This window comes from Tasmannia lanceolata, unplaced genomic scaffold, assembly GCF_043159265.1.
Source record: "Tasmannia lanceolata isolate RefF3 unplaced genomic scaffold, GAP_Taslan_0.1 ptg000006l, whole genome shotgun sequence".
In the NCBI taxonomy this organism is placed as follows: domain Eukaryota; kingdom Viridiplantae; phylum Streptophyta; class Magnoliopsida; order Canellales; family Winteraceae; genus Tasmannia; species Tasmannia lanceolata.
Window position 1 is genome coordinate 23,185,168 of NW_027518683.1, and position 27,927 is coordinate 23,213,094.

At 38.8% G+C, this 27,927-nt stretch overlaps 1 protein-coding gene across 1 annotated transcript in view; it reads left to right on the plus strand.

Annotated features, from left to right (window-relative positions):
• Positions 1-2,610: 2,610 nt before the first annotated feature.
• The window catches only part of EMB2730 (Ribonuclease II/R family protein), a 37,770-nt gene continuing 12,453 nt past the window's right edge, over positions 2,611-27,927 (plus strand). The window contains exons 1-5 of the mRNA XM_077382890.1: positions 2,611-3,068; positions 8,850-9,009; positions 9,156-9,269; positions 9,338-9,415; positions 9,841-9,972. Coding sequence (XP_077239005.1) covers positions 2,755-3,068; positions 8,850-9,009; positions 9,156-9,269; positions 9,338-9,415; positions 9,841-9,972 — 798 coding nt within the window. The 5' untranslated portion in view covers positions 2,611-2,754. The remainder of the gene's footprint in view (positions 3,069-8,849; positions 9,010-9,155; positions 9,270-9,337; positions 9,416-9,840; positions 9,973-27,927) is intronic.

A 27,927-nucleotide genomic window follows, 5' to 3' on the forward strand; every position in this document is an offset into this window, starting at 1 on the left:
CGGTCAAAATTTAAAACCTTGATAGTAACATAACCTCTGATTCTATTTAAGAGATTTATGCCAATAAAAAGTGAGGATTTCAGTCTCCATACTGAAATTGCTTATGGATTCATCTTTTTTTGGTGGCTTTTCTTAGGTGGTTAGGATTTTGGTAGATTATAAAAGACAATCCCAACCTCATCGGGTTGACGAAAAATATGGAATTCAGAAAATTTAGAAGAGAAAATGACTTTAATTTAAGGGTAGAAATTTTATTTTGAAGAGTATTAGCAAAATGTGATCAATGGAACTTGCTCTCAGGGGTGATTTGAAAAATCATTTGTTAATCTTTGTGGACAATAACTAGTTTTTATATAACTAATTGAAAAGTATTTTACCAATAAGTCCCTTGTTGGCAAAAATCCCACTACAAATAATACTTCAAGGAAGCAATTCGGTTTTCTGGTTATTATGGGAGAGATGAAGACAAGACTATGGAGGGTGAGCCCCATTTTTCTCACAGATTTTATTCAAGAAAAAAATCGAAAGAGGGGAAGGAGGAGGGGATGATAGGTGGATGCCTTTTTTTCTCACGATTTTCGTTCCAAGAAAAATTGGAAAAGTAAAAGTTGGTTACTGGTTACCTTTTGGAGCGGGTTTTGTCACTAATAAATGTAGACCGCTTATTTAATATAACGGCTTTGGCACCGGCGAAGAACTCTATTAGCTTGCGTCGCGAAGCATGCGAAACCTTCTCTTTACTTTATAATGTTATTAAGTTATTAAAAATGTTTTAGAGCGATAGTAATACCTACCAAATGAATTTGTTTCTCTTCTATGAGGAATTCATTTCATCTCGAATTTTGCTCTGAATTGATAGCTTTTGCTTCATAATGTTGATAAGTGTTTAAAAATGTCTTTTTAATGGTAAAATAGATTCATTAAAAAAGACCGAGATGGTCAATTACAATGAAACGAGGCAAACAATAATACAAAGATTACTGAACAAAAAATAGAAGAAGGAAAGCAGTATCACCAGACCGCAAAACCTGGATCAAGGCGGGGAGGAAAATCATATTGCTCCAAAGACTCCAGGGGGGGGGGACCCCACGCCTTGCTAAGGAGTCCACTACATCATTGGCGAACCTCCTAAGATGAAGAAAACAAGCCGACGAAGCCCTCACGATATCTTGAATTTCCTCAAAAAATAGAGCAAATTGCCATAGATAGACATGAGACCCCCTCAACCAACGGATAACATTAAGAGAATCCCCTTCCACAACTAACAAAATATTATGAATGTAGAGTTGATTTCTCTGCTGATGACACCACGCTCCTGAAACTAGTGAAGGTAGGCTATTACATCCTCCTTGATAATGCCCCAATAGTTTTGGTAAAATGGCAATGGAAAACCGTTGGGACGTGGAGCTTTGTCCTTTGCCATTGAGAAGACTGCATTTTGCTCCTAGTTTGACAGTTTACAGATAGAGTCATCACATTTGAGTGGGTCATGCCATCAATTTGTGACAAAAATACCCATAGCAATTTTTTGACTCATAAAGACCAAAATGTCCTTATATGTTAAAGAGACAGAAAATTATCTTATAAAAAGACCAAAATACCACTGATGCCTAATGATATGTTTCGATAGCGTGGGTCTCACCAAACCCATGCATTGGTTGGGCCCCACCATTTTATCTCATGTTTTGATGGGGTAGGTCACTAAGTCCCACGATCTCTACCAAGCCAAAATGTATAGGGTAGGGCCCACAATTTCACACCTCATGCTTTGACGGGTTAGGGCCCGTTATTTACACCCATGAATGGCATTGGCCGAGAATGCCAGTATATACAGAAAATGGGTATTTTAGTCTGTTTACAAGGTAATTTCCGTCTTTTCACATATAAGGACATCTAGGTATTTTTATGAGTTAAGAAGAAAAAAAAACAACCCTGAGTATTTTGGTCGCAAATTGATAGCATAGCCATATTTACAAAATTCACTCAAATGTGATGACTCTATTTTTAAATTGTTAAACTATATGACCCTTTTTTGTAAATAAAGTAAAGCACATGTCTTCTTTTGCAAAATCCCTATAAAAAATTTAGTCTGCTGATATCTGGACTATCATGTTTTGATAATCATATAAACTCTCCTTGTCTTTTATTATTTAACCTCCTATCAAAAGCTATTACAATTTCTAAAAACTCTCAGCAGGCAATTAAAAAGGGAAAATACAAGATTAGTTTGTCTCACTATCAAAACCTGGTCGTTCAAATATCAGTGGCTAAAATTTAATTCAAAAAAATGTCAACAAATAATTTAATTCCTACTGGTGCGGAATCAGAATACCACCACTTGGGAAGGGAAAGAGATTCCAGCATTTTTCACCCTTCTAATTCCACCCCGGTGTCATTTCCGCCCCCTTTACACATAATTTCTCTAATTTCTCATTATAATTTAGATATTTATTTTTTCGCCCTCTGTACGATTATGCGCCCCCTGACGCGATTTGACATAAAAAACCGTTAAAGTCTGCCCACATTTTACGTTAAAGGTGGGGTGCATAATCCTACAGTGGGAGCGAAAAAATCCTCACCCTTATAATTTTCCTTGCACAAAGACCCTATCTCTGTCTTCCAACTTATCAACAAGTGAGAAAGCCCCTCTCCTATTTCAGTTCAGATAGAGTTCTCAAAAGCTCCGGCATTTCTAACAAATCTAGGGTTCCATGTCAAGAACAGTTATCTTTTTTTTTGCAAACCTAGGGTTCCATGAAAGCTGAAATTTGTCTCTATCATATCTCCAAAACCACAACCATGGCGGTTCGAGCAATGAACAGCTGTTCTATCCTCCGTTCTGCTTACTCCCCTCCTCTCTCCCCTTTCCGTACTCGTCTCTTCCATTCTCGCCCCTTTTTTCTGCACAAAAATTCTCAATTAGGGTTTCCTTTCACAAAACTTCAGTCCGGGAAGGTCCTTATTTGTTCCAGTGGCGTCCAAAGACGTTTCGTCCAGACCCTCGTCGAAAGCATTATGGAGGAATTCGAAGCGATTAGGGCAAGAAAGCGTCTTCGTGCCAGTAGCAAGTAGTGTTACTTTTTTTTTCCCCCTATATTTGTCTACGTTTTTGTTTTTGTTTTTGTTAGTTCGTTTATGAAGTTCATTGCGACTTATTGTTTGGTTTTTCTGTTTTATATCATTGAATCTTACATCTGTTCAATCAGGACTATAAACTTAGTAGTTAGAGAGGATTAGTTTGCATTCATTCTGTCAGTCTCATTTAGATGATGTGCACTACTAGTATGACATTTTCATGGAAATGGCATGGGGACTTTTCTTTTCCTCTCTTAGGAATTCATTCCGTCTCGAATTTTGCTCTGAATTGATAGCTTCTACTTTATAATGTTATTAAGTTAATAGAAATATTTTAGAGAAATAGATATACCTACCGAATGAATTTGTTTCTCTTCTATGAGGAATTCATTTCATCTCGAATTTTGCTCTGAATTGATAGCTTTTGCTTTATAATGTTGTTAAGTTGTTAAAAATGTATTTTTTGAATGGTCAAATGGATTCATTAAAAAAGACCGAGATGGTCAGTTACAATGAAACAAGGCAAACAATAATACAAGGATTACAGAACAAAAATAGGAGGAGGAAAGCAATATCACTAGATAGCAAAACCCAGAATCAAGGCGGGAGGAAATCATATTGCTCCAAAGACTCCAAGGAGACCCCACGCCTTGCTAAGGAGTCCGCTACCTCATTAGTGTACCTCCTAAGATGAAGAAAACAAGCCGACAAAGCCCCCACAATATCTTGAATTTCCTCAAAAAATGGAGCAAATCGCCAAGGATAGACATGAGACTCCCTCAACCAATGGATAATGTTAAGAGAATCCCCTTCCACAACTAAGAAAATGTTATTTAAAAATGTTTTAGAGCAATAGAAATAACTATCGAATGAATTTGTTTCTGTGCAGTGCATGAAGAGTTGCCGCTGTATAATTTTTAACTTGTTGCTAAATAATCCTCATACTCTATAAGAAGCAATGGGAAAAACAACTATTGCCTGAACGAAAATTTATAAGCTCTATTTTTTATTATTTCATGTACGTTGTGTTGCATGGATCCGGATTAGCGTGTTGGGATCCGATACGGATTCGAGGTGTCTGATTTGGCAAACCCCAAATGGTAGGATTCGTAGATTCCATATGTATTTTTTGGGAGCAAGATCACTCATTAAGGCAGAGCTCGCTAATATTCCCATATACTATTTATCTGTGTCAATATGCCATATTAATGTGATTAAGCGTATTGAGATGATCTGGAAGAGTTTTCCTTGGGGAGGATCTGAGGATAAGAGGAAGTTTCATCTAGTTTGCTAGGAGGTGTGCAAACCCATCAAAGCCGGTGGCCTAGGCTTGAGGAGTCTAATTAATGAGGGGATAAGATACAAATTATACAAGGGGACATGATAAAGTTCTGGCATGATAAGTGGTGTGATGAGGCTCCACTGGTAGAGGCGTTCCCTTTTCTGTTTGCTGAGGCTAACAACAATGATACTTTCGTCAAAGCCTGTTTTGAATGGGTGGAGGGTCGGGTCTCTTGGAAGATAAATTTTAGATGAAATTTCTTTGATAGAGACATGGATCATATGGTTCGCTTTTTGGAGTTATTAGAGTCCTGCTATATAAAAAAGATTGAAAAATACAAAAGGGTTTGGATCTGGACTTTCTTTGAGGTTTTTAATGCCAAATCATTCTACCACCACATTGTTCCTCCTTCTCTATGTTCACATTTAGCCAGATTATCGGCCTATAGTTTTAAAACTCCCCCGTGTCTGCGTCGACTCCCTTCTACCTTGGCCGCGTTCCACGTTGCACTGCATCCGCATTCCGTGTTTTGCCATACAGAGTCAATAAAAACTCCTTTGACTCTCCCGAGCTATGATCGCGTCAACCGAGTACTTAGCCGCATCCATGCCAAGTCGACAAGGATTTTTCTTGCTGTGTTCTGCGTCGCATCCACGTTTTTAAACACTGTATGGACCATTCCTGCTCCTCCCAATGTTTTTGTATTCGGTTGGGCCGCTTTCCTTGATTAGATCCCAACCGTGGACCATTTGCGGAACCGAAAGATGCCTATCATTGAACATTGTACTCTATGTATGGAGGCAGGGGAATCAATGGATCATATTTCCTTCATTGAGGGTTAGCTAGAGATGGGTGGTCGAGTTGTATCCTCAGGAGATTTGATCTGTCTTAGGTTTTTCCTTTCTCTACTTACCGACTTACTAGAGTGTTGATTTTTCATCCCTTGGTGGAAGAAAGGGAAGATTCTTTAGAGTGCAACCCTTTTGGCCACTATATGCGTAATTTGGAAAGAAAGGAACACTTGGATCTGCCATTTGAAAAAAAGGAACACTTGGATCTTCAATAGCTTGGTCAAAAGGTCACATTTCATCTATTCGAAGGTGACACCCTTACTCATCTCATGGGTGAAGGTCCCTCCTAGGTTCACTTCTAATTATGATCTAAGGGGTGGATGGAGAGAGATTTATATGAGCGGCGAGCAGGTAGAGATCCGAAGTGTGTCCCTCATGGCCCTTGGCTTTTGAAGCGTAATTTCGATGAAACTAGATTGGGAATCCCGGACTTGCTGGAGTAAACGAAGTTCTCAAAGACGAGAACGATGCGACTAGGTGGGACTTCTCCGGCCCCGTTGGGATCATAGATTCCAACGAAGTGGAGGTTAGAGCGGTATTATAGACCATTAGGATCTCAAAGAGGAGACACCTGGGCAATTTGATGGTAGAGTGTGATTTCCTCAATGTTATCAGGTGGTTGGACAGCAGTCATCCTCATCCTTGAAGATTCACACATATAATTGACGAGATCCAAGATTGAGTGGCAGGCTCTTTGATTAGTTTCGAACATATTAGGAGATCAGCCAACAGTGATGCAAACAGATTAGCTCTAGTAGGAGTTGGTAGGGCCAATTTAATGATTTTTTATTTTCTCCCTCCTCTATTTTTAATAAAATATTTATCATTGAAAAAAAAACATAGATTATAGTGACACACATACTAAAAGGAACATTAAAGTATTGAAGTGTTAAATGGTTAATTTAGTATTATAATTTAATCAATGTATCAAATCAAATCAACTTTTAATCTTCTTATGTTTCTTGGTTCATCTCCTTTCTACTCTTCTTGGTATTGATCAAATAAGAACAAATTAATTAAAAGTTAAAAAATAAAAAGTAAAATAAAAATAGAAAATATGGGAAAATAAAAAGAAAACTTTACCATTAAAAAAAAGAAAAAGAAAAAAAGAATTCTTATAATTAATCAATTAATAAATTAAGGATCTTCACACATGAGCATTTATGGTTTAATAAAAAAATTAAAAATTAAAAAAACAAGATAATGTAAAATGAAAAAAAAGAAAGAAATTTAGAAAAAACGGAACAAAAAAAATTGGGAAATGCGCTTCCCATGAATCAGAAAGATGCTTCCCTAGCTTTTGGGAAGCGTCGCATTTTCCACTTCTGAAACACGCTTCCCTCCTTCTGGGAGCATTTCTGGTAACCTTGGATTGGTCCATGCTGGCTTACCATGTATGTCTCAACAAGTATGAATCGTGTGGTCAGACCACAATGAGTGTACTTTCGTGGCTCACAACCTCCCCTTGAATCTCGACCACCAAATGATCCATGACCTCAGCTAACTATTTCAGCTTTGCCACAACCACCAACATCACGATCTATGCTGCATCAGTACGGGTACGAGTGTCGGAATTCGACACAGATATTGAGTGTTGGATTTGACAAACCTCAAAAAGAAAGATTTTTGGATTCGCTGAAATAATTTTTTTACATAGTAATATGATTATAACAAGTAATACATTGAAAATTTTAATAGGTCAAGTAAATATAATGTTTTATATCTATATAAAAAAACTTACTGTTAGGATGGACCATAGTTACCGGGTCGGGAAACGGATATGTGAAACGAAACGTGAAACTCGTGAAAAAATTAAAGGGGAAACGAGAAACGGGAAACGATAGAAAATCACATGGGAAATGTCTTGGGAAACGCAGATGAAACCTAAGGAAAACGAGAGTGAAACGTACATGAAACCCCAAGGGAGAGATTTTTGACTTTTCGAGTGAAGAGAGGTGAGTGATTTTCAGGGTTAGATGTTAACTTAAAAAGGTTGGAAAATTTTTTCCCATAACACATAAGATTTTTTTTATCAATTTGAATTAGGTAAAAAGATTTCCCAAAAATACAAAAACATTCATTCGGAAATGTGTTTCCCCTATGTTTCCAACGTGTTTTCCAGATGTTTCCCAAGCGTTTCCTAGACGTTTCACATGCGTTTCCCCAATTTTTAAATTCCGTTTCGTTTCTGTGGAAATGCGTTTCCCACTTGCATATAATGTTTCCGGTAACTATGCAATGGACAAAACTCAAAACGTGCGGTACTTGTAAAATTGTGGTAGTAGTATTAAAAAATAGATAAAAGAGATCTAGAAGTGTCGCAGAGAATCCGTAAGTATTGGAATCTGACACCTGGTGAACTCATGTATTTTGTCCATTAAGAAGAATCCGTGTAACATGGTTCACGACCCTCTGTTATAACGAGTGTAACCAATCACCAGAAGGAAGATGAGATACAAGTCCTCCAAGAGAAACTACTTACTGAGTCTATGCCACACAACCAAACACTACTTACCACTTTTCTCCGAGGTAATTCCAGGCAAATCCAATGCTCGTTTCCTCCCCGTTGACTACTTATGTCACTACTCTTGGAGTCTATGCCGCGCGTTATAGCCCTCTCAGTTGACAAGTGTTAAAGTAAAACCATCTAATGAAACCCATTATATCCCTTCTCTATTGTTATTGCATTTTCCAAAAGTCCGTGCTTGACCAAAAGAGGAATAAAAAGTGAGCTTTTGTGGCTTTTGTAATAGTTCTTTATTAAAAAAATCCTACCTTCTCTAAAGCCTGAAATAGGGAAGTTCAATCCTACCTTCTCTGAATCTCGAAGTAGTGCCTTTGCAAGCACTGCCTCTAATTTTTTTCTTTCTCATTTTTTCTTAATCTCACCACCTTTGTTTATCAGGATATGTCATTAACGATTTGTTGTATCTAGACGTAATTTTCTCATCAAGCTAATCAAAACCTATATGTAGAATATCTTGAGGTTGGGTTCGTTATGCATTGTTTTTTCAATGGGAAATTTTGGATGTTACAGATGCTTTCTAATGTTATAGGTCGATGGAGACTAGGAATTCATTATGGGCATTTTTTTGGGGGGTTCAACACTGTTATAATTTGACTAGAGAAAACTCTTCAGCCACTATAAAGCTAGAACAATTGAACCACCATAGGCTTTTTAAACTTAATATGAAGAGTTTATGTTCATGCATCCGGGGTCTGTGCTATTTAATGCCATTATCACATTCATGTTTGGGATTTCGGCAATTCTCATTTTTTAAACATTGGTAAAATTTCAGCAGTTTCATTTCTATTTTCCTTAAGAATAATGATATGGTAACTGAGTTGGGGACCTAAAATGAAACCGAACAAAGGGCCTCTTAACACAGCTGTAATCTTTCCCATGATTCTTGGTTCTTTTTCTCCATGAAAATGGCAAAACTACGCCTCTCATGCCATGTGGCATGCGGGGATTTGTTAGGTTCCACTCTCGGTTCCACTCTAGGTCTCCGTAGCAGCACTCTCTCCTTAATTTTGGTTTTTCTTCCCCTCATTCCTTCATAATTTCATACTATTTTTTTATCTCCTTATTAACTTCGTAGGTTCCTTTGTAAGCTAATTATTTTCTCTATCCCTTGCAGAATGGGATTAATAAGCAGCAAGGAATTAGTTGAAGATAAACATGAAAAATGGGTCCTGCAAAAAGGATTACTGCTGGAATTTCGGAAAGATTCTGATAGGATATTGTTAGCAGTTGCTCAGAAACCCGATGGAAAGAAAAACTGGATGGTTTCCGATCAGGTTCTAACAGAAACAACTATTGCAGACTGTTGAATAGGTTGCTAGGTGTTCAAACTCTTGGTTTTTGAACCAGTGTCTAGGATGAGTTGTTTATGACTTACCTTATTTAACTCCTTTTATTTGTTTTCTGTATTTTTTTGAAGCAGAATGGGATCACATCCTCCATAAAACCCCAACAAATTACATATATTGTTCCTGGTGCAGAAGATTTTGACCATACGGAAATCTCTGATTTTATTCAGAAAGCTCAGAATCTCTTGGTGGGTATATATGGTTGTTTAATTCACTTAATGCTTTCCTTCCTTCATTTAGTTATGAGTCATTGCAGGATCCAACACTTCTTGAGTATGCCTGGTTGGAGCTTCTCGAAAAGAGCAAATCTGTGACAGCTGAAGAATTAGCAGAGGTAAAATCATTTTGACATAAATATCTTCCTGTTGCAATTTTTAAAATCTAGCGATTCTATTGCTACAGTTCGATAAAATGACAAAATCCCGAAATACTCTCGAGAATTTAAAAAATATAGCGTTATTTTCATTTACCATGAATCCATTATAATACCGCGATAATATCACGATTTTCTTTTTGAGAAAGTAATATCACGAAATTTTGACATTATTTTTTATTTCATGTTTTTTCATAATTTATATATTTTTAAATAATTTTATTTTTATTGTTTTTTCCTGATATAAACCTGAAAAAATAAAACAAATTTAATATATCCCAAGATTTTCCCTATCCGAGAAATTCCCGAGAACCATATTTTGTGACTTAGCTGTTGCACTAGGTCACTGATCTTCTAAAATAAAGATGGTGCTTAAATCCGTGCAGATTATATATGGTAGTATGGAACCTCTGGAGAGCTATTGTGCACACCTTTTGCTATCAAAAGATGACATTTACTTCAATGCTATCGAGAGTAAAGGTTCCTGCTCTATTTATGAGCCTCGCCCTACTGTGCAGGTATGCTTTGTCGTCTGCGATACAGTCTGGCAATGTGGCCGTGCATTAAACAATCAGTCTAGTGCAAATAGTATGATACATTCTGATTCCTTTGTTAAATTGGTCTTCTGAATTCAGTAACATTATATCGTCTTAGTGAATTTCTGATCATAATAGGAAAGTGGCATCATCTTGATAAAGAGTTTCCATACTAATGATGGTGTCACTAATGTTCATCACAATTGTCGTACTAATTGGAACAAGAAAGGTAACATTGTAATCATTCTGATTATTTGTTAAATTAAATCCAATACTTTATCTCTGTACTTCAGGGCATTTGTGAAAAGAAGCCTCGAGTCTTATTTATGTTGACCATTTATTTTACCGTTTTGTTGCATGGCTTCCATAGGCTGTTTTTACCATTTGGTTGCATGGTTTCCGAGGCTATTATTGGTATTATTGTATGATGTCAGCAGAAATGTTGGTCTAACAGGGTCCGGAATTGATATCAATATCAGCTACGCTTTATCTTTGCAATATGCAATAGTATTTAGCTAATGATAACATGTGCGTTGAGTTAGTGTATGCCTTTTCAAAGTCTGATTTTGAGCACTTTTGACTGATGCATTTTCACGTTCACGATGTGTATTAGATTTATGTTTCTTCATCATATTGCAAACGACAACCATCTCACACAGAACACACCATATAAGTTAGTCTGTCGAGACCAGCCATCAGTTGTGATCATTTATGGCCTATACGGGATTGGAGAATCGAGAGCTGGAGTGTTTCAGGCAGAAACCTAACACCGGTTATTCTCTCTCTCTCTCTCTCTCTCTCGCTTTGTTTTTTTATTTGAATGATCAGGGTCACTTTGAGTGGAGCACCCTCAATTCACCGCCAAGGGGAAGGGTTTGTTTATATTCTGCTGAATCATTTGTTAGACCTGAGAGATATTTTTGACTCTAAACAGTTTGGTCTGACACTTAAATTCATTAGATGTGATCTCAAAAGACTGGGAATAGCATGGTATTTTGGGCTTCGGACCCTACTATTGCTAATATGGCAGCATCATGCCCATTGTAGCATCACCACCCCAATAAGCTTGTGCATCATAATTGAAGAGATAAAATTCCTACTGTTTTATGTACTTGAAAATCCACTGAAACACATGATGTGTGTGTATGTGTGTGTGTGTGTGTGTGAGAGAGAGAGAGAGAGAGAGAGAGAGTCTGGAACCTCTTAAAACATTAATTTAATCATACATTGGTTTAGGATCAATTTCAGCCCTTAGATGAACTAACCAAACCACATTTTCTACTTTGAAGATGACCATACTAAAAAAAATGAATCTCATGTTGCTACCCAAAACAGAACCAGATACCTTTTCTCTAAATAGAGGCAGTCCAAACTTACAAAATATCTGTAATTTAACTTCATAAACTTTCCTAAACCCCAAACCATCTTAACTTGCCTAATATTATACAAAAAACTCTTGTTCCATTTCTTATGTATTTCCCAAATTGCAAAGACTCTACTGATCTTGAATGAGGAACGAGAGAGTGCTTCACCAATTATGGCAGAGATGGAAGAACAGAGAAACAAAAACTCCGGATCTGATTCATCAAGAAAAGTCTGGGTTGGGTGATCAAGAAGCTGTAATTTAAGGGGAAACAAATTTGTGAGAGGATACAAATGGCATATCACTGGTTCTTAATTTAGTGGAAGAAGAACAGATTCGATATTATCCCCAGTTGGCATCAACAATATCAAAGAAGAAAGGAAAATAACCATGACAGGAATACAATGTCGGAACTGAACACATCCAAAGAGGACTCATTGGATTGTGATTTGAGAATTGTCGTGTATGACATCTCCTAGCTGTTCGAGAAAGATCAGTCACTCGAATTGGCTATAGCTCATAGAGTTGTAATCGACGAGGATGTTGAAGTAGAAATGAGGGAAGAAGAGAGTGAGTTGGAGAGAACTCCCTCTCACTTATTTATTTATATTAAGAGAAGAGGAAAGATACAAAGACAACTATGCCCTTAGGCATTCTACATATTCTAACACCCCCCTCAAGATGGAATGTATATATCATACATTCCTAGCTTGTTACAATTATCGCTTAACTTAGTTTTGCTCAATGACTTTGTAAGCATATTGGTCAGCTGATCCCCAGATCGAGTGAAAACTATGCATATCTCCCCATTGTGGATTCTCTGACGAATAAAATGGCAGTCCGCCTCAATATGTTTCATTCGTTCATGGAAGACTGGATTGGTAGCAATATGTATGGTAGCCTTGTTATCACAATACAACCGAGAAGGCGAAGAAGGAACAATACCAATCTCAGATAAGAGTGAACGCAACCAGATAAGCTCTGTACTCGTGTGTGCCATGGCTCTGTATTCGGCTTCAGCAATGGACATGGCTATGATATCTTATGTCTTGCTTCTCCACGACACCAAGTTACCTCCTACAAAGGTGCAATACCCAGTGGTTGATCTCCTATCTGCTGGAGATCCAGCCCAATCTGCATTAGAAAAACATTCAATCTTCATTTGACCATGCCTTTTAAACTACAAGCCTCTCCCTGGAGCGCCTTTCAAGTACTTGAGAATCTGGACTACTGTAGCCCAGTGAGGGGCATGGTTTTAAATTTCGTCCGAAATCCGAAATTTCGGGTTTCGGTCAAGACCGAAACCAAAATGATACATACCCGAAACGTTACTTTACTTCGCTAAAATTTCGGTCGAAATTTCGTTATTTCGGATATTTCGTCCGAAATTTTAGGACCTTGACCACAAATCTCAAATTTTTTTAAAGTTTTTATTATTTTCCTTCAAAAGTGAAATCGCAAAGCGTTTTTAATTATTTAATATTTTACCTACCGAAATTTTGGAAATCACAGTGCCATTAGTGAAATTAGTGGTTTTTAAAATAGGTGCGTGGTCTTTCTTCTTCAGGATGAAACCTAGAAAAACCATGGAGTTTAAAAGGAGGCAAGGAGGTTTGAGCAAAAAAAGTGAAGAATAATACCTTCAGCTCTTGATTCTTTATGGCAATGGAGATGTTGAGAGAGCGAAAGAGAGAACATTGAGGGGTAGAGAAATCCAGCGGAGTCGGCGAGAAAGAAAGGAAGCCACGCGGAGAGGAATAAAATATCCCAAGGATTTAGGTGAAAGGTGAGGAGGACAGCTGCACTTTTTACTTGTAGGCGTTGGAAAGGACAGAAAAGCCCTTCCCAAATTGGATGCAATTGGAATATTTCCTAAAAAAATAGATGGGATAAAGATAGAATTTAACGGAAAGATCATACCCAAAAGTAAACTGAAATTTCGACTGAAATTATCGAAGTTTCGGAAATTTCGACTGAAATTACCGGTAATTTTGCCGAAATTTGGTACAGAATAAAATATCATTTTTAATGGTTTCGTCGGATTTCGGCCGAAATTTCAAAATTTAGGCTGAAATTTCGGTTTCGGTGAGGCCTGAAACGTATTCCGAAACCGAAATTTGAAACCATGGTGAGAGGTACGGGGATGGGGATTCCCTGTCATCCTCGAAGCGAAGCGAGGATGGGGAATTGTCCTACCGGCAGGGACGGGGAATGCAACATCCGGCCCCGCCCCGTTGCCAGCCCTAAGTACGAGGTCACCTACAATTTCGCATCTATAATTTGTGGATGACATCCTCATTTTCTCAAACAAAGAGGAGGAACATGAGAAGAAATGGAGAGGAATGCTACCTTAATTGGTAGTAGAGAAAAAGGTCTACCCAAAACATATCTTGGCCTCATTATTCGAAAGAAAAACTTATCTTGGTCTCCCATTAGATGTGGGGATAGTGTTTAAAAACGCAGATGAGGCGCGGAATGTGGTCGATGAAAATCCTAGTCGACTCGGCTCGACTCGGTTGAGTACTTGGTTGATGCGGCTGAGTACTCGGTTGACGCTGTCATAATTTGGGAGAGTCAAAGGAGTTTTTATTCACTCTGTAGGGCAAAACGCGGAACACGGGCAAGGTATAAAGGAGTCGACTCGGGGGAGTCCACAATGACGCTGGGGAGTTTTAAAACTATGGGGGATACTGGCACAATCTCTTTTGGGCATGGTCATTGAGAGAATGGAGAGAAAGCTTGCCTCTTGGAAGAAAATACTAAAATAGAGAGCAAAGAGAACATACCTTTTGGGAAGAAGAATTTGATCCAAGCATCAAGATTTTGTTCACTAAGATTCCAAGCACGAAGATGGCAATCTCCACAAATTTTCGATCTCACAAGGTTCAGCCACAAAGGATTTTCTATCCCAAGAGACTTCGATCAATGATTTTTCCTCCAAGTGGGTTTGATCAAGAAAATAAGGACCAAAAAGGTTATTCGATTAAGGGTTTTGGCCAAAGGGGTTCGGTCATTGTTTTGTAGATTGGATTAATCAGAGCACTTGAAAATAGAAAACTGGTAGATAAGGATATTCTCTAGCACTTCTTTAATTAAGTTAACCTGCCTCTCCGAGAAACAAGATTTCGTTTCCAGGTGTCCAATCTTCTCTTAATCCTTTCCACTATAGGATCCTAAGCAGATAATCTTGGCCTATCCGCTCTCAGAGGGAGGCTTAAATAAATGGACGGAAGCTTGTCCAAGCTGCAACCCATAATTGGAGCAAAACCCATAGCTGATGATTGATTCAAATTTACAGCAAAGCAGACAGTTTGGATTTACTGAAATTGGTCCTTTGGCCCAAGACCATCTCATAGCACTTGATAATGGCTTTTAGATTCATCATTTTCTCCAGACAAGGAGAACCAAAAAGCAAGGTGTCATCGGCGAATTGGAGATGAGAGACCTCTATTCCCTCTTCACCGACTGAACAACCATCTATTACACACTCAGACTTACCCTTCTCTACAAGTCTGCTCAAAGTCTCAACCACTATCATAAATAAGATAGGGGAAAGAGGATCACCCTAGCGCAAGCCTCTGAATGACTTAAAAAAACCTTTAGGGGAACCATTTATCAGCACAGAGAACCAAGTAGATGAAAGGCAACTCCTAATCCTACCTCTCCATCTTGAACCGAATCCCATTCTTCCAAACAGATAGTCTAAGCAGTCCCATTCCACACGGTCATAAGCCTTCTCCATGTCCAATTTACAAATAATACCCTCGACTCCCGTTTTAGACATGAAATCAATTAATTCATTGGCAACCAAAGAGCAATCCATAATTTGCCTTTGACTAACAAAGGCAGAATGTGACTCAGAAATAATAGATGGGAGAACCTATTTGATGTGCTCTGCCAAGACCTTTGCCAAGACTTATACAAACAGCCAACCAGGCTTATTGGCCTAAAATCCGACACCTTTGAGGCCCCAAACACTTTTGGAATGAGGGCTATAAAAGTTGCACCTGTTCCTCTATCCAACTCCATTCCCTCATAAAAATCCTTGAAGAATCTCATTAAATCTTCATTGACGTAGGCCCAACAACTCTGAAAAAAGGCGAGGCAGAAACCATCCAGCCTGGGAGCTCTATCGCAGCTTAGAGAAAAAACTCCTCTTTCTACCTCCTCCTCCACAAAGGGCTTTTCCAACGAAACTCTCTCTAGTTCACTCAAGCATCGAAACTCCACCCCTTCTGGAATCAGGCGCAAAGGTAAATATGAAGAATATAAATTTCTGAAAAAGCTAAGATTTCCCCAACAATCTCTTCTTTATTATTTGAAAGCCTACGCTTTACGTCCACAGTTTCTATCCTATTATTTCTTCTCCTTGCATTTGCCATCCCATGGAAGTAAGTCGTATTCTTATCCCCCTCCTTTAACCATTTTACCCTAGATTTTTGACGCCATGATATTTCTTCATGCATACTTTGAATTGGGTACCCTTACTAAATTTTGGTATGATGCTTGGTGCTCACCTGACCCCCTTATGTACCTATATCCAGAGTTATTTGTTGTTGCTTCTTCGAAGGAAGCTTTGATTCGTGACGGGGGAGGGGTAGTGTGGAAGCCGGCTTTCAGGAGAAATTTTTTTGCTAGAGAGTTGGAAGGTTTTTCACAGTTTATCAAGTTGCTAGAATCTTGCTACATTAAGTTGACTGGGTTGGACAAAAGAGTTTGGAAATTGGACTCATCTGGCTTCTTTTCTGTTAAATCATTCTACTCGCATTTAGTTCCTTGTATTGCACATTCTATCGCAGCAAAGGTGTGGAAATATTGTCCACCAAGAGTGTATATTTGGGTGGGCGGCAAGCAGGGATTGGATTCAAACGATTAATTCCTTTCGCAAGCGGGGTATGTGCTCGGTGGATCATTGCCCCTTATGCCTAGAAGATGGAGAGTCGGCGTGCTATCTTTTTATCCATTGTAAAGTTGCTAGCGAAGTATGGGGTAACATTTTAACGAGATTTGGTATTAGTTGGGTGGTCCCCTTTTCTATCCCGGATTTGATTCTGTGTTGGGAGTTGGTGCCAATGAAGAAAAAGGGTAAGATGCTTTGGGAAATTTGCCTTCTTGCTACATGGTGGGTGTTATGGAAGGAGTGAAATTCAAGGGTATTTGAGGGATCCATTAGATCGCCTTATCAGCTATACATTAAGACCATGGCTCTTACCATCTCTTGGGCGAAGAGCTTACCTACCTTTCGCTTTGTCTCTGTTTTTGATCTGTGGGAGGGATGGAGGGAGGTTTGTTTCAGTGGAGAGAGTCGATCACAGATTGTACCAAAAGTGGGAAGCTCCTCCGTTTGGTTTGATGAAAATCAATTTTGACGGTTCGAGCATGGGTAATCCGGGACCGGCAGGTATTGGTGGCCTTTGCCGCGATCATAGAGGAGAGATCGTTTGGGCCTACTCGGGGCCAATTGGGGTGTGTGACTCAAATGAGGCGGAAGTTAGAGCGGCATACAAGGGGATTAAATGGGTTGACAGAGAGCTTCTTGACTCTACTATTGTGGAGGGGGATTCACAAAATGTGATCAAAAGGCTTCGTGGATCAGTGGTACCACCATGGAGATTTTGGTCGTTATTTGATGAAATTTCTGATTTAGTTGAGGGATCCTCCATTGTCTTTAACCATGTTCGCCGAACTGCTAATAGTGAGGCGGAGTCGTTGGCTAGAACTAAGATTGAGAGGTTGGGATTGGAGTGGTTTGATTTTTTGCCTCCATGAGGTTCTTGTAATTTTTTTTATCTTTATTTGTATTTTTCCCTTATTGTTCTTTGAAGGGTGACTTTCTCTGTCTTCCCTATTTTATTAATACAAGTGGCTTACCATTTCAAAAAAAAAAAATGATATTTCTTCATGCAGTAACACTAGCTTATGCTCTTCTTTCACTTTCCCAAGTTCTTCCCTCTCCTGATCTGCTGCAGGCCCACTATCCTCTCTCGATTTAAGAACTTTAATTCTATTGTGAAGCCACTCTTTTCTTTCAGCACCCTCCTTTAGTCTTTCAGAATTCCAAGCTTTTAATCTTTTCTTGACATGCCTAAGTTTCTCCCCTATTACCGCATTAGCCGGTCCATCGGGTTCAAAATTCACCCACCACTCACCCATCCTCTCCTCCAGCTTTGGATGCTCTAACCACGCCAACTCAAATCTGAAAGGGCATGGACCCCACGACTCCAATCTTGGATCCAACAACAAAGAGCAATGATGTGATACAGAATGGGCAAGGGCTTTCTGACAAGAATATGAGAAAAGGGATAGCCAAAGCGGACAAAAGAGGAAGCGATCTCGGCGACTTCAATCTATACCTATTAGCAAGCCATAGATGGCTGAGAGTTTATGATTATTTTGAGAGAAATGGGGGTTGTGACTATTGTATGGGAATATGTCATAGGAGGATTCTAAAGCAAAGCAAGATCAACAATTTGGCGCATGTCTTATCGGTTCTTGATAAGAGTTGCATATCATCTCAAGTACTTGATGAGATGATTAGGGCCCCAAACACCCAATGTGTCTTTTCTGTTCATTCTTTTCTTTGAAGTATGCGAGAGGTGCACCTCTCGCAAAAGTTTGGCTCTCTCATAGATTTTATGTTAAAGATGAGACCCACACCTCAATCCCACAGGATGGGAGAGGAAAACAAGCTGCGTTGCAAACAAAAGACTTCAAAATTCATCAGATATGTGCTCCATATGAGCTTCACTATTTGCAGATCTCCTGATATGCTATTTTAATTATTTTTAAGTAACTGGAGGAGATGACGGTGCGAAACTTCTTTGCACACAAGCGGGGTAGATCCTCGGGTGTTCTCTGTTTGGGTAACTCGATAGGAAGGGGAGTCAGCAGCTGTGGATACAACATTGAAAGCCTAAAAGAAACCTACCTTGATATCATAGAGGCAGGCTACTCCATATTCGTGGCGCTTCTAACTTTGGAGATTAATAGAGACTGATGTAGGAAAACCCTCATCCTATTTGGAAATGGGAAGAAGATCAGTAATTTGACTTGCTCGTCACCTAGAAGTAATCTCTCAGTCGAAGGACCTTGTGGATTGGGAGGCGAGATGGTCGAAGGGATGAGGGCTACAATCTTGATAATATCAAGCTCTATTATGGATCTGATAGTGAAGGTGAGCGTCATACTTTTGAACAAAGGATCTCGACGAGGGGAAAAAGAAACGTTAGTGATATGTCTGGATTTAAGCCACAAAAGCGAATGCCAAAGCCTCCCATGGAGGATTGGGAATGCTCTAATTGTGGTTACCACAATTTCAAAGGACGAAATCGATGCAGAAGATGCTTTGTGAAGATCATGGAAGGCACCACTATACCGGTGCTCGATGGCGGAGATCTATCTAAATGTTTGGAGGTAGCTGACGATGTCACCGGCATTCATGGCAGACTCCCGGAGCTAAATGTCTCCGGTAAAGAGATTGAGGAACACAAGAGGTTTCTCAGGTCGTGTTTGGTGGGGCATATGAAAATTAGAAGCTTGAAGACCGAAGAAGTTTGGGAATGGGCCAAGAAATCGTGGGGAATGACCAACCTTCAACAACCTATGTCAATTAACACCAGAGAAATTCTATTCCGATTTGAATCGGAAAAGCAAGCAAGTGAATTGCTATATCGGAGAGGTGAGGCCATGGGAAATTGCCTTACATCTCTGCAACATGGCTCCAGGCTTTTAATGCTGGGGCTAAATCCATTTGGATTAGATTCTATGACATTCCACTTCATGCGTGGACACCCTCGATGATTGAGTCTCTTAGTATGTTGTTTGGTCAGGTCCTGCAAATTAAAATGCATGGATACCATGATCATTATTGTATAGCTTTTGCTTTTGCAAAAGTTTTAACTCCACAATGGAAATGTTTAAGTCCATTTATTAACTTGAGGGTTGAGAATAGATGTTATTTAATAAATGTCAAGAGTAGCTTGGATGAAGAGGTTATTAATGGTGGTTTGAACATTAATGATTCTCTCTTCTTGGAAGAAATGTTCGACCATATGAAAAGGGGTAAATCCATCTCCGGCGTACTGATATCGGAGGAAAAGATAATATCCGGCAAAAAGTGTAAAGGAAAACCAACTTATCTCCAGATGTGTAGACCGTTGAGAACCCGAAATTCAAATTTGAATTGGGGTCTACTTGGACGGAAACCTCACTGGCGAGAATGATGAGGCGTCCAAATGCTGACAGAGATAAAAATGCTTTACATTAAGGGAAGGACATAGGAACGTTGCACCCCTATTCTGAATTTGATTTCGGATCTGAGGAGGTTATGCCCACATTCGCCGGGACGCTAAAACCTTAGCATCATGCGGCTGTAGATGTTTGGCTCCCTGAAAAGACTAAGCATAGGGCATTTAATGACTTTGCTTGGGGTGAGGAGAAAATGAGGAGTTGAAACCAAATGCCGACGAATCAAGATATTAAATCTCGTCGAGTCCCGAGGGTGAAGAGAGAAGTCTTTTCACCGATAAATGATAACCTTCATTTGAATCTTAAAAAGGCTAACCATATATTCACTGCATTGCGTCCTGGTCCTAAGTATCGAGGGAAATCCTCAAAAAAGTATATGAAAGGATTTCGTGCTAATCCCGTAACCCTAATGCATCGAAGTTACGGATCGAGAAAAGTCATTTTAAGACCTCAAGAGTCGGTTCGATACAATATAAAAAGGGGAGGGTACGGGTTATGGCAGGTGTGAACCAAAAAAGAGAAACCTCGTCTCTACCTTCCTGAATCTCTCGGAGTCCTTCAATATGGATGGGGGCTGCAATTCCTTTGACGAAGACAGAAGGCTTGATCGATTCGGAAAACGGAAAATGGCGAAGGAAGAAGGGTTAGGAGTTGAGGAAACAACGTCCTTCAAAAGACATGGCCATGCCAAGCGATGAAGGCGGCAACAATCTGCCTCACGAGGTGAAATAGCACAAGCCTATTTAGAGCATCAATGGAAAAAATTCTTAGAGGAAGCTAAGGGGAAGGAAGATGAAATCGAGGCCCTTACTGGCAAAAGATCAATGGAGGTTTGTATCCCTCTCCATGAACTCTCTCACTTCAAAAATGCCCTGGATGAAGAAAAAAAGGCTTTGGACGTGGAGACAGACTCGGGAGAGGAAGAGTGGGAGATTGTTGTCAGCCATGAGACTGCTCAATCCAGAGACTCCTTGGATGCAGACCTTAGCGGGAAGATCAAGAGTTGTATGAGAAGGGCCGAACAAGGAGTGGAGAACGAGTGTAGAAATATTGAATGAGGAAAAACAAGCTTTTCAGGAAGAATTCGAAGTAATGGCGAAAATGGGCAAGAATCTGGGAATTGGATTTGAGGAAAATATGGCGAAGACAAAGGAGATGCTTCTAGAATTTGAGAAGCGAGATGTAATGGAGAAGGGGAAGACACCGGCTAAGGGGAGCAAGGAGCTAAAGGCTCTCAAGAAATAAGGGGTTTTCTACTTCTCTGTGGTAAATGCCTTCTTGGGATTTTTTATGTTTTTGCAATTGGGGTTTTTATGTTTTTTTTGAAGAGTGGTGTAGGTTTTTTCTTGTTTTTCTTGAAGGTTGAAGAGGAATGCCGTTAATGGTCTGGAGATGGGAACCTTTGCCCTTATTATATGAGTGTGCTTGAGGGACCTTGGGTCCTTCGCTGCTCGAGGATTTTTCCTCTGTTTAATCTCTACTTTACCTAAGGCTGAAGGATACATGAAATGGTTTGTTTAACAAATGTCTTTTCGTGCTTCTAGATGAAGCCCCCAATTGACTAGTGGTGGTTTTGACAGAAGGTGGACAAGTACTTTCTCTGTGTGGATTCAGTATTCTCTTTGTGCTTAAGAATATGTTTAGATGTTTATATGGAGGATTGGAAGTACTGTGGTTTGTTTCTATGGAGGGTTATGATGGTGGTTATGTTAGACGGATGTGGGTGTAGACGAGTTGGTCTTTTATGTTGTTGGCCTAGATGTATGATTCTGGATTGTCATTCTATGTAAACCGGTTTGGACTACTTGTCCCCCGTGTAACTTTCATAGTATGAATATATATGTTATCTTCCAAAAAAAAAAAAAAGTTCTCTCTTGCTCTATCTAGGGTCTTATTCGATTGGATGGTAGCGATAAGCAAATTAAATAATTGTGAAAGATCCAAAAGGAAGAGATTCCGATTAGCAAGTAGGTGTGTCTTGTGCATGGTGGCAAAGGAAACCTTAAATCATATTATGCTCCATTGGAGATTGTGGGGTTCTCTTTTTGGAAATTTTGGCATATCGTGGCTGTTCACGGCCTCAATTGAGAAAGTCATCCTAGATTTTTATTTTTTTTGGGGGGAGGGGGGCACTTCATTAGCACCAAAAAAATCCTATGGCGCCTTGTTTCGTTTGTAATGGTGTGGTACAATTATAAAGCAACAATGTAACCGATAAACTGAACCGAACCGGGCCTTTCGGTTTGGTTCGGTTCGGTTTTTCTAGGCATTGGTTTGTTCACGGTTTAGTATTTTACCAAACCGACCCCATTGGTTCGGTTCACGTTTTTTGAGTTTTAATCTGAAAATGAATCGAATTGAACCGAGAAATGGAGGAAAAGACGAACTGATTTTGTGTCATTATCAAATCTAAAAGGAGTTAATATCATTTGCAAAGAGAAGAGGGGTGATTTAAACAAGGGAGGTGTGCCTATATCAATTCCCTGTATTCATAAGTAATGATACATTCAGCCCTTCCCCTTAGAAGTGTAAAAGAATAGTCATAAATACTTAGACGGGCTGTCCAAGAGAAGAAAAAGGAGGGGGGGGGGGGGGGGGGGGGCGAATATATCATCCCCTTTATAAGCCATCGATTAGGGTTTGAGAGGGGTTTCTTCATTTTTTTCATGAGAGAGAAAGAGAGGAGAGGAGAGAACGAGAGAGAGAGAGGGAGCCCCTTCTGCAACAACTTGGTCGAAGCTATGACCGCGCTCATTCATCCCCAGTTCCCCACCATCTCCACCCTACCCTCTTCCTCAAACCCATCCTCACTGTCTCTCGATCTCCCTCTGACCGACCTCCATTAAAACCCCTTCCACCGACCACCATCTTCTCCTTCATTAAACCCAAATCCATCAATTCCGACCACCTCCTCCGGCCGGCCAACCCAATCTTCTCCCACTTCTCCTTGATCACCACCATCAAGCCTAACTTCCCTCAATCACTCTCTTCCTTTACTACCAACAGATCTGATCACCACCACCATGTACCCCAACCTCCATTGATTCCGGCAATCACGCTAGAATCCGGCCATCACAACTTCACCACCACCTTTCCTGCAACCCACATTTTCTCCGGCAACAACTCCAAATCCCGACAGCTCTCCGCAATCCCCGCGCCTCTATTTGGCCTACCAAAAGGGTATGATTCTCCATCTCTTCCTTCCTTTTGCAACCTTTAATTCAATTCGCCATGTTTTGATAAAACTCTTTTTTTTATTATATTTTGATCATTTTCGCAATTTCCATGCTACTCTCTCCAGACCTCAATTTCGTTTCCTGGATCTGATTTTTAAACATTTCATTGACTTTGTTTTCACACAATTCCTGTTGTCTTCATTTTATACCACTACAGATCCATGCATCTTTAATTTTAGGCCCATATACTTCTTCATCTCACTCTAACTGATTTTATATCCTTAAAGAATTGATATCAATACATTAATGTTTGGTCATGGCATGATTTTTCCTTCTTCTAATTGGCTTGTGAGAGCCTTCTTGGAATTGTAATTGACATTTGACAGTTATTCAAATCCTAAGGAAGTTAGGGTTGTGCATATGACAGAATGTGGTTGTACCAATATCAATTCCTCATTAGAAAAACAAAAGTGTTTGCTATTTTTCATAGAAAATAATAAGTTTTGGAATTTTTGGATGATTTCCATTGATCATAGCAATTGCTTACATGAAGTACATAAAGATAAACATAGAATAGAATCTAGATAACCATGGAAAGGGATAACTATAATCTAATTCACTTCCTAATCTAACCCAAGACTACTCTATCTAACCCATTCAAATCAAATCTTCTGATCTGATTTTATTCTCTAATATATCTACTTGCCCTATCAACAAACTTGCTTAATCTACCACACAGACGATCCAATGGTGAACCTCAACCCAATCTAACTTCTCACATATTCTAACATGCTCCCTCAAACGTATGTGGATTGAAAAATCGACATACATTTGATTACAATGAAAAAATTAGGCACGTGATTAGCTAAATGAGGCACGTGGATAAATTAGGCATGTGGATTAGAAGAGGCAACCAAAAAAGATTAGGAAAGTAGATTTGATTAGGATAAGTTTCTTCTATAATTATCTTGATCTCCCTTCTATGTTTATCTCGTAATTGTAATCCAAGTTTAGTGAATATAGTAGTTCCCAAAAACAAATGCAACTCGATTTGCTATAAAAAAATGATTTGAATGGGTTAGATAGAGTAGTTGGGTTAGATTAGGCAAGTGAATTAGATTAGAGTTATCTCTTTCCATGGTTATCTAGATTCCATTCTATGTTTATCTTTATGTACTCTATATAAGCAATTGCTATGATCAATGGCTAATCGATTATCTAGAACTTTGTAGTGACTTCTAATATATATTTTCATGAAGTGTGTGTAATTGAAAAAATTCTATTTGATTAGTCAAAAAATGTAAATCAATCCTTGAGATTAATGGCAATGAAGATGAAGGAGAAGTTTGATAAATATTGGGGGGCATATGGATAAGGTCAACATGATGTTGTTGGTTGCTGTAGTATTGGATCCTCGTTTCAAATTAGAGTATGTGAAGTTTTGTTATGCAAGACTTTATAGTTTTGAAAAGATTGATGCACTTGAAAGGAGAGTGAGGGACACATTGAGTCGTCTTTTTTAGTATTACCAAATGGTGGACTTACTCTCATCATCTTCAAGTAGCACACCTAAAGTTGCAAGTGACATGGATGTTGATCAACCAAATTTTAAAGGATGTGAGCAAGCAAAGTCAGATTTCGTGTCGGATTTTAAAAAGAAATTGAGACAAGACCCTGGTCTGGAAAGCAAGACGGAATTCTATAGATATTTAGAGGAAGATGTTGATGAGGGAGGGTCGACATTTGAAATATTAGACTGGTGGAAGTTTAATTGTTCTAAATTTCATATTCTCTCACTCATTGCACGTGATGTTCTAGCTATTCCTGTTTCCACCGTTGCCTCGGAGTCGGCTTTTAGTACGGGAGGTCGAGTACTTGATAAATTCCGTAGTTCTCTGACTCCTAAGTTAGTGGAATGCTTGATTTGTACACAGGATCAGTTGCTAGCTTCACTAATTCCTATAGATAATGAAGAGAACTTACAGGACCTAGAAGATTTTGAGTCAGGTATTTTTTTTTCTTTTTTAGCTTCTTGTTGGCAATGTCAATTAATGGCAATTTGTTTAGTTGTCGATTCTAATACATATATAATTATTTTACTTTTTTGTAGCCGTAGCTACGGATTGTGAAGTTGTTGATCTTAACTCTTGAGTTACTTGATTCGTGGTAAATAATTATTTTCTCGTAAGATTTGGGGAGAAAGGGTGCAATATTTGATTCATGATAAATAATTAATTGTAACTTAACTCTTATGTTTATTTTTCAGAAAATATCTATGGATTTGAGGAGAAATGATGCAAGTTGATGGCTGGATTGAGTTACTTTTGTTTTGTTGATGACTTGATTTGGATATGTTCTAAAGTTGATGGTTGGATTGATGGTTGATTTGCATAGATAAACTTTTTTTTATCGTTAAACATATTTAGCTACTTGATTTGGATCTTTACCGGATAAACCGTGTACTGAACCGAACCGAAAGTCGATTCGGCTTGGTTCAGTTATAACCCCCCATTGGTTCTGTTACGGTTTGGATTTTCTCCACACCGATGGGATTAATTCGGTTAGAAAAACCTCCCTAAACCGAACCTGACCGAACTGTGTGCAGCTCTAACTCAAAGTTCATGTGGGAAGCTAGTATCGAAAATGAAGATCGGCTTAATCCATCAGGCAAGGAGTAGCAAGGCAATGAGCCCATTGGCAACACAAGAAATGTTAAGGGGTTGGGGGGCCATCATTTGGCAAAGAGCCGCATCTTAAATTCAATACCCCGTTGGGAGCCACCACCCCAAGAGTAGATAAAACTAAATTTTGATGGGAATTCAAAAGGAATACTGGGACGAGCCGGAGTGGGAATGTTTTTCCGAGCTCCATGTTTAACATGTATTATATTGCTCATCATATTTGAGTGTCACCGGTTAAACATATCTATGTGCCCAATCAGCCTATTCCCAATTTTGATCAAGTGGTGGGCTTGTCAATTCTTTCATTCACCGGATCACTACCAACCACTATTTCTTAGACTACATGAATTATTTTAAACACCACCTGCTTGATTTTAAGCTGTGACCACCTTTCCCGATCAAATTTGCATATTCTAACTCAATCCAATGAGAGCCAACATTGTTCAAAATTCACATGCATCTCTTCTCTTGTTGTCTAAAATTTGAGTCTTTCCATCGATTTTTTTAACCAGGAATTTATCCAGTAAGTTGCGGTAGCACCTGGAATTTTATTATTCAGTAGAAATACAAGAGGGGGACATACACCTAACCTCTAAACCCAAACAAAAGAAGACAACTTTATTTACAACGAATGCTAGGAATGCCCAAAAAAATCACATTTAAATGAACCTATGGCCCTAGTAGGAAAGAACACACTTCCAATAAGTGTGGTCAACTTTACATTTACAGGCAAAATTCACTAAAGAGTCATCTGCCTAGTTAGATTCTCTAAATTGATGCGACACTTTCGGCTTTAGCTCTAAAATTAAATAACTAAGATCCTGCCAGTAGTATTTGATGGACTAAGGAGGATCCTTCTCCTCAACGAGAATCTCAATCAAAACTTTTTTGTTTGATTCAAGCCAAATATTAGATAGCCCGAATGCTTTACAATACCTTAGGCCATATAGTATAATTCACCATGGCGCACGCCAAAAATAAATAATTTATTCGCAAATTGCTACTTCTTGATCCAGTGCATCAATTTGAGGAGGATGTGAAACATTTTGGACTTATATATTATTGTGTGTGTATATATCTGCGTAAATAATGTATACATACGTCATGTATCCAATTAGATAGTAATTTACTTTTATACCTCTTAGCTATTGTACTTTAGGGCATACTTGTAATTTGTTCGAGTGATTATTATAAATACAAGGAGATACTCATTAACGTAGGGTTGCTCACGGTTCGGTCCGGTTTGGTTTAGGGAGGTTTTTTGAACCGAACCGATGGGGGAGTATAACCGAACCGAATTGATTTTCACCGGTCCGGTTCACGGTTTATCCAGTACAGATCCAAATCAAATAGTTAAATACGTTTATCTATAAAAAAAAAAAGGGGTTTATCTATCCAAATCAGCCATCAACTTTAAAACATATCCAAATCAAGTCATCAACACAAATACACAGTCATGAATAAGTTTAATACAAATAAATTAACTCATTCCATCCATCAACTTGCATCATTTCTCCCCAAATCCATAAATATTTTCTGAAAAATAAACATAAGAGTTAAGCTACAATTAATTATTTACCATGAATCAAATCTTGCACCCTTTCTCCCCAAATCTTACGAGAAAATAATTATTTACCACGAATCAAGTAACTCAAGAGTTATGTTACTCAAGAGTTAAGATCAACAACTTCACAATCCGTAGCTACGGCTACAAAAAAGTAAAATAATTATATATGTATTAGAATCGACAACTAAACAAATTGCCATTAATTGACATTGCCAACAAGAAGCTAAAAAAGAAAAAAAAATACCTGACTCAAAATCTTCTAGGTCCTGTAAGTTCTCTTCATTATCTATAGGAATTAGTGAAGCTAACAACTGATCCTGTGTACAAATCAAGCATTCCACTAACTTAGGAGTCAGAGAACTACGGAATTTATCAAGTACTCGACCTCCCGTACTAAAAGCCGACTCCGAGGCAACGGTGGAAACAGGAATAGCTAGAACATCACGTGCAATGAGTGAGAGAATATGAAATTTAGAACAATTAAACTTCCACCAGTCTAATATTTCAAATGTCGACCCTCCCTCATCAACATCTTCCTCCAAATATCTATATAATTCCGTCTTGCTTTCCAGACCAGGGTCTTGTCTCAATTTATTTTTAAAATCCGACACGAAATCTGACTTTGCTTGCTCACATCCTTTAAAATTTGGTTGATCAACATCCATGTCACTTGCAACTTTAGGTGTGCTACTTGAAGATGATGAGAGTAAGTCCACCATTTGGTAATACTAAAAAAGACGACTCAATGTGTCCCTCACTCTCCTTTCAAGTGCATCAACCTTTTCAAAACTATAAAGTCTTGCATAATAAAACTTCACATACTCTAATTTGAAACGAGGATCCAACACTACAGCAACCAACAACATCATGTTGACCTTATCCATATGCCCCCCAATATTTATC